At 35.0% G+C, this 8,811-nt stretch overlaps 1 protein-coding gene across 1 annotated transcript; it reads right to left on the reverse strand.

Moving 5' to 3' along the window:
• Nucleotides 1-4,623: 4,623 nt before the first annotated feature.
• On the reverse strand, nt 4,624-8,049 carry LOC139100173 (P-granule-associated novel protein 1-like). Its single transcript, XM_070652778.1, has 2 exons — nt 7,803-8,049; nt 4,624-5,499 (listed from the first exon to the last, which is right to left on the reverse strand). Exons 1-2 carry the CDS (start codon nt 7,805-7,807, stop codon nt 4,653-4,655), a joined length of 852 nt encoding a protein of 283 aa, XP_070508879.1. The 5' UTR covers nt 7,808-8,049; the 3' UTR covers nt 4,624-4,652.
• Nucleotides 8,050-8,811: the final 762 nt, after the last annotated feature.

Here is an 8,811-nt window from a genome sequence, read left to right on the forward strand (position 1 = left end):
TCAAAACATCAAGTTTACGTCTACAAGCCAGTCTGAGACACTCCGCGGTAGTACTGCGGTATTCATATAAATACCGCCGATACTGCCTAGTTTCTCAGCCTGGTCTCCAAGTACAGCAGCATCAATTTTAAGAAAAACTAATAAAAATCACACAAAATTTCAATTTATTTAGTCAAAACAACAATTAAAATGGCTATAACTCAACAACAAACTAATCCCAAATATCACAAGTCAGTTAATCAATCCAAAATCCGACTCCAAGCTGTCGTGACTCTGACATAATTTCAAGTCAGAATCACGCCGTCCAGGGATTCAATTCAAATCCGACAGCGTCCCAGAGTCACCTCAGTCTGTGGTCAATTTATTGATCGATTGACTAACTTGTGCTGTTCAAGATAATTCTCATAACTTTCTACACACACATACAAGCACTATTCTGTGCAAGTAAATATGCTGGACATCCTCCCATATCAACCATATTATACATTCTCTCTGCAACCCATTCACATAAACGTCTGCCTCCACAAACCCTCAACATACAAGTTCTAAATGCAGTGTCACAGTCACTCTTAACGGAATTGCATGTGTCATAGCAAATGTCATGATCATTGCAGCAGTCTTCAATTCTTGGATCTGGAAGGATTCTCTTTGGAATTGTGACACTTCCAATGCCGCAGCCATTAGCAGTTGGCTTATGTGCTGGATCTGGGACTGGTGTTTTTGCTGAAAAATAGGAATTGGTTAATTGACTGCAGGATAGGCTTTGAATAGCAAACTTACTCTTATCCCAGCATTCGAATTCACAAAGTGGAACTAAAAAATTGACAATTTTAATTACTTCCGACATTAAATTCTCAATACCCCAAAACATCTTACCTCCAAAAGTCAAATTAGTCGACGGAAATGAGTTAAAACTTGATTCTAGAATTTCAACCAATGATGGATCTAAGGATGCATCTATACTTGGTCCACCAGCGGAAGCAGTCGCTATTAAACTTCCAGCAACTAAAAATATCACAAAAATTGACATTATCAAGTTAATATTTATCAAAAAATAAGCAAATGAATACTAATTCCTTTACAGGTGCTTCATCAGTATTTATAAGGTAGCTTGGAGGCACAAATGGTCAATTCGTGTCACGAGAAACCTTAAAAAGCTCATGAAATAAACTTATAAATTGTTTATGTGTTTTTCATTTATTGACAATTAAAAAATTCAAATAAAAGATAGAACTTAAGCTATTCAGATCGATCTGAAGGATCCAGACCTTTGCGGGATATACGTGTCAAGGTTAATGGCAGTATAAATGTAGGAAGAGTTAGAATTTGTGAATGCTTTGTCTATTTTACTCATTTAAATCCTTGGCAAAATTGGACGAGGGCCCATTGCCGCTAATTGGCGGTAGACAGAGATAGAGTCAGCTTAAGGTACCGACTGATGGAGGCTATGGATTACTCTTGATCTTTACGGCCAGCGATTTGAAAGAATTTGAATTTAGGAACAATTATGTGCTATTTGGATTGAATCTACTGACAGCAACAACGCTTGTCGGCTGACGGAGGCAGACAATCCATTTTGGACATTATTAAGCGAGGTGCTGGATTTTGCCAAACTTACAGCTATACTCATAGATTCAGTTTTGAAACTCAAATTCTAAATCTTCAAAAACACCGCATAAAATTGGAAAAATATGCAAAAAAACATCGAATATATAGCAGTTCCTATAAATAAATCAGTTCCAATTTTAATAAAAACTAACAAAAATTACACAAAATTTCAGTTTATTTAGTCAAAATAACAATTACAATGGCTATAACTCAATAACAAACTAATTCAAAAATAGCACAAGTCGGTTAATCAACTCCGACACCAGGCTGTCGTGACTCTGGCATGATGTCAAGTCAGAGTCACGCTAACCAGGGATTTAAATCAAATCCGGCACCATGCCAGAGTCACGTCAATCTGGTGTCAATTTATTGATCATACTTACTTACAGGCTTTACTTTGTGCAGCAAGATACTCATTACAGCTTCCTGAATTATTATACATTATATCTGCAAACCATTTACATACAATGCTATTTCCACAAGCTTTCTTCAAGCAGTTACTAAAAGCTTTGTCACAGTCGCTCTTTTTGCTGTTGCATGTGTTGTAGCATTTATCGCGTTGATTGCAACAGGCTTCAAGTTTTGGATTTGGAAGGATTGCTGCCGGAATTGGGACACCTTTGAATTTACAGCCAACAGGCTTTGGCTTATGTGCTGGATTTGGAACTGGCTTTTCTGAAAATTATTGTGGTTTAATTGATAGTTTTTGGGATTTTTGATGTCAAACTTACTTTTGCCTGGACATTTGAATTTACAGTCTGCAAAGGGAAAAGACGATGGAATTAATGGACACAACATACATACCTTATGTCGCTGAATTAACGACAATACTCATGCTAGCCATGACTAACACTAATCTTACCTCCAGCAGCTAATTCATCTAAATCAGTTGGCGGATATGAGCTCCAACTTGATTCCAAAATTTCAATTAATGATGGATCCAGGGATGCTTCCACACTTGGTCCACCAGCGGAAGCAGTCGCAATTAAACTTCCAGCAACTAAAAATATCACAAAAATAGACATTATTAAGCAAATATTTATCAAAAAGACACAAATTGAGTTCTTTGAATACTGATTGATTTACAGGTGCTGCATCAGTATTTATAGGGCAGCTTGGATGCATAAATGGTCAATTCGTGTCACGAGGAACTGTTAAAAATTTGGAAACTCATGAAAATATTGATGACTTTATTCCATTTATTGACAATTAAAAATTCAAACAAAGAATGATAAAGTTTGGTCTATTAAAGTTGATCTGAAGGATCCATAGCTGCACGGTATATACGTCTTAGGATTAAAGACGTTGAATGAGTCATGGTTGACCAAATGACGGCACTTAAACCTGGAAATACTGTTTATAGTGGGATCTGAGCCACTTCTTTGACGACATTACTGTCTGCAGCCTACAAAGGGGATATTGAGGATGTTGAGGGGGTCGGGGAGGGGGGGAGGGGTCTGAAATTATCAAATACTCAATTTTATACAGCACATCCATTTATTTTCTATTCAAAATTCACCAAACCTTGATTGAACAGCACATCTTAACCAAAAACAGAATTACAAACACATGCATTAGACTGTGCACTAATATAAGCTGGACATCCAAAATTATTAACAGCCATATACATTCCATCAGCATATGATTTACATTTCTGATTTTTTTCACAAACGTTCATCATGCATGTCCTGAATGTCCTGTCACATTCACCTCTGTCCTTTTGACATGTGTCATAGCAAATGTCGTGTTCATTGCAGCAATCCTCAATTTTAGGATTTGGAAGGTCTTTTTGGGATATTTTGAGGCCTCCGCTGCCGCATCCATTGGACGATGGCTTATGATTTGGATTTGCAGTAAGTTTTTGGACTGGAAGAAAATTTAATTAAATTTTGGGGAAATTATGAAGTAAATGTCAAGAACTTACGTGGAATTAAGCAAAAGTATGGACATGGCATGGCTAAATTGATAAAAAATTACAGAAATGGAACTAAAAAATTAACAAAAAATTTACCATTTTGTTGGACATTTGACTTTGAACTTGTGTTATTGGTTGGTCCATCAGCCAGCACATTGACAGCTAAAAATCCACAAACTAAGCACAATTGAATAGCTTTCATAATTTTAACTAAAGTTTCTCTGCTAAATATCAGTTCAATTTATAAGAACTCAACTCAGTCAGTCATGTAAAAAATTACATAAAATTTCGCTAACAAACAATTAATTTTCCGGAAGGCTTACAGCACAAGGCGTGATGAAAACTCAGTCACGGGACGTCGTGAGTCAAGCTTGAGGTAGGTTTTTAATAAATCAATTCCCAGGCTTTAGTCATGCTGGCTAGACGTCGGAATTTTCATATTTGTTGGGGCATTCCGAGTTTAGTTAAATTGATGCTAACTTCGCTGGTCGCATCAATTGTGATTCACGGCCTTCCTTTCATTTTGTTCATTTTGATGCAATTTATCGAAAGTCTTGTCGTTCAATATAGCAAGAGTCAGACACTATCGTAAAAGTCGTGATTTTTCAAACAAAAGAGATAAACAACGTAACAATAAGCAATAAAAATGAAAAATTATTGAAATTGCAACATATATTGATGTTTTTGGTCACCTTGTCATGAAAATTGACCGAATAGCTCAAATTGATAAATAAATCTATAATCCAAAACATGACACGCTGATTTTATGCCAAATTTAAACAAGGATTTTTAAGACAGGGTGACCAAAAATATGCGAGAATAGGGTGACCAACACGTCAAGGATTGAGAATTATTCAAGGACAAGATGACAAAAATTAAATGACAAGGTGACTAATAGTTTCTGAGCTGAGAAATTTCTGAATTTTAATTTTTTTTTCATCAATCATCATACAGATGCTGATTTGGTGCCACATTTATGCCAGGATTAAAGAACAAGGTGACCAAAAGTATATAGAGACAGGATGACTAATATTTCCTCATGGATCGATTAACCGACATGTACTGTTCGTGACACAGCTTCATTTCAATAAAATACCAAATTTAAATTCAATAAATAATATCAATTTTATTAACATTGCTTACAATTTCTCTCAATATCATGTTTAATATTTCTTAAATATTTATCACGATAATCCTTATCAATGCACACATTTCCTTCCAAATACACAAATTTCAGTCGTGTCATGTCACTAAACACCTCATCATCCATACATTGTAGTAAATTTTCATTAAGCCACACATTTGTTAATTTCTTATTCATTGAAAAATGTTCATTAAATATTTGACGAATTTTATTTGACGGAAGTGCTACCTTGCGTAGTTCCTTTAGTGGCTGAAAGACATTCGACGGTAAATGCCTTATTTCGTTAAATCCAAGGTACAAATTCCTCAAAGCATGAAGATTTTTGAATGAATTTTCCTGAATTCCATGAATTTTATTATTTGCCAAGTCCAAATGGACCAGCATGTGAAGATCATCAAATGTATCCTCAGAAAATGATGAGATTTGATTATGTTGCAGATCAATGACTCGAAGTCTCTTTAAATTCTCAAAATTAGGCTTCGATAATGTATTTATTGCACAGTTGTATGCTTCATAAATGAGTAAATTTGGAAAGACTTCATTGACTTTAACTGGCAAAAAGTGAACTGTTTTTGAGTCTTTTATTGTTAATCCAGACACTTCTGTGTTCCTTATTGCTGATATTTCATAATTTAAATTATTTATTATTGTTTTTCGACGTACAAAATATGTCGTTAAATTAACACCAAATTCCTTCCATAAATGCACCCAAATATCTCCTCGGATGTGTGATGATTGATGTGTTGGAACTACTGATGCTGCTTGAATCACATGTGTTTTTGATGTATTTATTTTGATGAATATGATAAATAGTGCTGATAGCTTTATGAATCTGGAATTAATAAGGAATAAGGATTAGAATTGTTAGACATTTTTGTGGGATTTTTTTAAATGAAAATCAACTAAAATTTCAGATTTTCGGACTAAACTGGAGTCGGGCGTTTGATTTCGATTAAAATCCAGTGGATATTGACTCCCGGAGTACTGGCAATTGTGCTTCAAAATGAGATATAGCAACACATAAGCTACAGTGCCGATTAAACTACCAAAATCAGGATAAGGAGTCGTTCATTTGTTAAATTTCATTTAAGTCGATCTTGCGCGTTACTTAATAGGTAAATAGACCTTCCTTTAATATAAAATCATACTCTTTGCCTGTTACGGATGTAGAGACAGTTGATATTGTTAATTGCAATAAGACACCCAGCAATATAGCCAGCTTCCAACTCAAACTGAGAAAAGTCAAGAATCATAAATGAATTAACTCTACAAAGCAATTAAACAACATCCAGCACACAGCAACACATGCATCAACAACATGTTTAAATTAAACCTTTTCCCCAAAAACAAATTAGAATATTAATTACGTCGCGTGGCATAATGAAAGTGTCAAGTGCTTATCTCATTAAAATTAAATAATAAAAAATTCGTAATTTCTTCTGAAAAACAAGCTACTACAGCTGAGTCTTAGGCAACAATATGATTTATCTGATTAAATATTTTGTCATGACAATTGTCAAATATTTTTTTGAACCAATTTTAATAAGAATATTTGCTCAGTGACGACGACAGTTGCGAAATGAAAGAGAAATTAAGTCTTCTGAGAAAAATGTGTCGAATAATAGTTTACAGTATAAAAAGAAGCAGAGTCATCGGTGCATGGCAGGGGTGTAATTAGGGGGTAGGGTGAACACAACCCCTACTTTAACCCATTTAGTAGGAAATTTTTCAATTTTTTTGAGTTTTTTGCAGCAAAGTCTATTAAAATTTGCGATTAATCCCCTTAAGCCCCTATCTGGGGCACAATTTCCCCCACTTACCCCTCTTCCCTTCTCCTCCCCTCCCTCCTCCCCTCTCCTCAATCATCCCCCCTAACTACTATCCCCTGATTCAACCGCATCCAAATATGAAATGCGTCAATGGCATTAAGCTTTAAATTATTTTTTTTGATAAGTCTGATAAGCTCTAATGTTCATAAGTCTTAAGTCTTATTGTTTTGTGAGTCACATAAAAATTTACGTTTTGCAAGATTCACGCGACTAACAACTGTTTGCATTAAATTAATCCAAGGAAATTGTAATGACTTGACTTGTTTTGATAAATTGTGATCAAACTTGTCAAATGGGAATTTTGAGTGGGTTTATTGGGACTTTTTGGACACTTCTATTCTATCCCGAAGAACTGACGAAGGTGTCGAAGGATAGAACTGTCTTTAGACACTCCCTACGTCCGGCAATGGGACCTCGTGCGCACAAGCCAAGGAAGTAAGTAAATATTGAACTTTTTTAGTTCTAATTTCTTGTGATGAAATGCAATTTGAAAATCTTAATTGCAAGAATAACTCAGCGCAACTGGTATGGTTGACCAAAAGTCCATTGGTCCTCCATTATTGACATTTTATCAGAATATGAATAAATTTGTTTTATATTTTCTCAACTTGCTCAATTCAATTACATTTTCACGTGAACTCATTAAAATTAGCATGATCAATGGAACTTATCATTAGATTTATTTGCTGATTAGGAATTAAAATACTGTAATTTCATTCAACTTCCACGCGTGATCCCATCTGCAGGTTGTCTTCCTCCACTAATATGCAAATAAGTCTTGTGAAATGATAATCAGTACGGAAGATGACAAAGAGATGTTTTATGGAGTCGAGTCGACTTCGAGATCTCTGTTAAACTATGGATGGGGTCAAATGCGTATGGTTTCGCAAATAGCATTTCCCTAACAGGCAAATGGACCGGTCTTAGGTTGTATGGAATGCAAAAATTTAGTAGTAGTTGGTTTTTGGACTTTCGGTTTCTGAACTCTCTACAGGCAATCCTATCTCTGAATATGTGTATCATGGCAAGGATTCACACAATGTCGACGATAGTGCTCTAGGAAATAAATACTGCCCCCTATATCCAGGATGCCCCAGCATCAAAAAATTATCCAAAATTTCATTTTTCTCATCTAAATCAACTTCATTATTTTAAAACGTAATAACATTATCACACAAAGAATTTGATTACTCAATATTTACATTTGAGGCAGGTCAGTCATAGATGCCAACAATAGCAATTTTTTTCAAAAATTGTCTTACATGACAAAATAAATCATTTTTTATCAATTTCGTCTTAAACTTACTTCATATTTGTGTTTATATTCTAAAATCCTTTATATTTTGTCAATATTTATTGATCAACTTTGTTTCCACAACAAGTCACACACTAATCACAGCTATTTTTAGAGATTAAAAAAAGCTTTTGTTTATTTTTGGTTTAATTCCTGTTTTATGTACTGTAAACAACTTAATTACTTGTTTTGACTCGATTTATTTTAAAAAATACTTGACTAATATGTCGATCGTATGGATGTCTATGAGCAACTGATGAAAAAATCACAGACTTTTATGTACTTTTTTTTATTTCACTTTATTTCTTCTTCTTTGGCTGTGCTCATAGCAAATGAAAATTTGTTATCGCTCGTTCTCTTTCTATTTACAATACGTATGCTCGTCTCACTTTTGAGACATCATTCAAGTGTTTATGTGATGAATGAGTTAAGGTGCTTGATCGGAACAAAAAAAAAGAGGAAGTTTAATGCACCAATAACAACTTTATTAATGAAATAATCAATGATGTTGCATAATGTTGATTATGATGGGGATTGGAGGGTGTTTACTTGTACTAAAATGCAGTGGTGGACAACTTTTTAATATTTGTGGCACACCTTGATGATAAGCATTGATCAAAATAGAACGGCTCGTGGCATTTTCAAAAATTGTTGAGAGCACACCAGTGTGCCGCAGCACAAAGGTTGCCCACTACTGACGTAATGCGAAATTATTGACTTTTTGATGTCCTCCTCCCCTCTCAACACTCTAAGGGCAATATATAATAGATGAACGTCCCCTTACTACGCATTCAAAAAGCACAAAGCGTGGAAATGGTCAAAATGTCGGACGCCACATAAGCATACTTCTGACCGTGTGTCATGTTCGATGAAATTCGATCTCAGACAGGTCTGATGTCGGATTTGTCTCTTTTTGTACAACACTATGCGCAGATGAGCAGAGAGCTCGAAGTCGACTCGGAGTCAAAGTTGTCAGGTATTTGAGAGCTGATTGGATTCCTGTTTGAGCAACGATGCATGA

The sequence above is a fragment of the Chironomus tepperi genome, unplaced genomic scaffold, assembly GCF_022539635.2.
Source record: "Chironomus tepperi strain 1889 unplaced genomic scaffold, CSIRO-AGI_Ctep_v1 contig_58, whole genome shotgun sequence".
Taxonomy (NCBI): Eukaryota; Metazoa; Arthropoda; class Insecta; order Diptera; family Chironomidae; genus Chironomus; species Chironomus tepperi.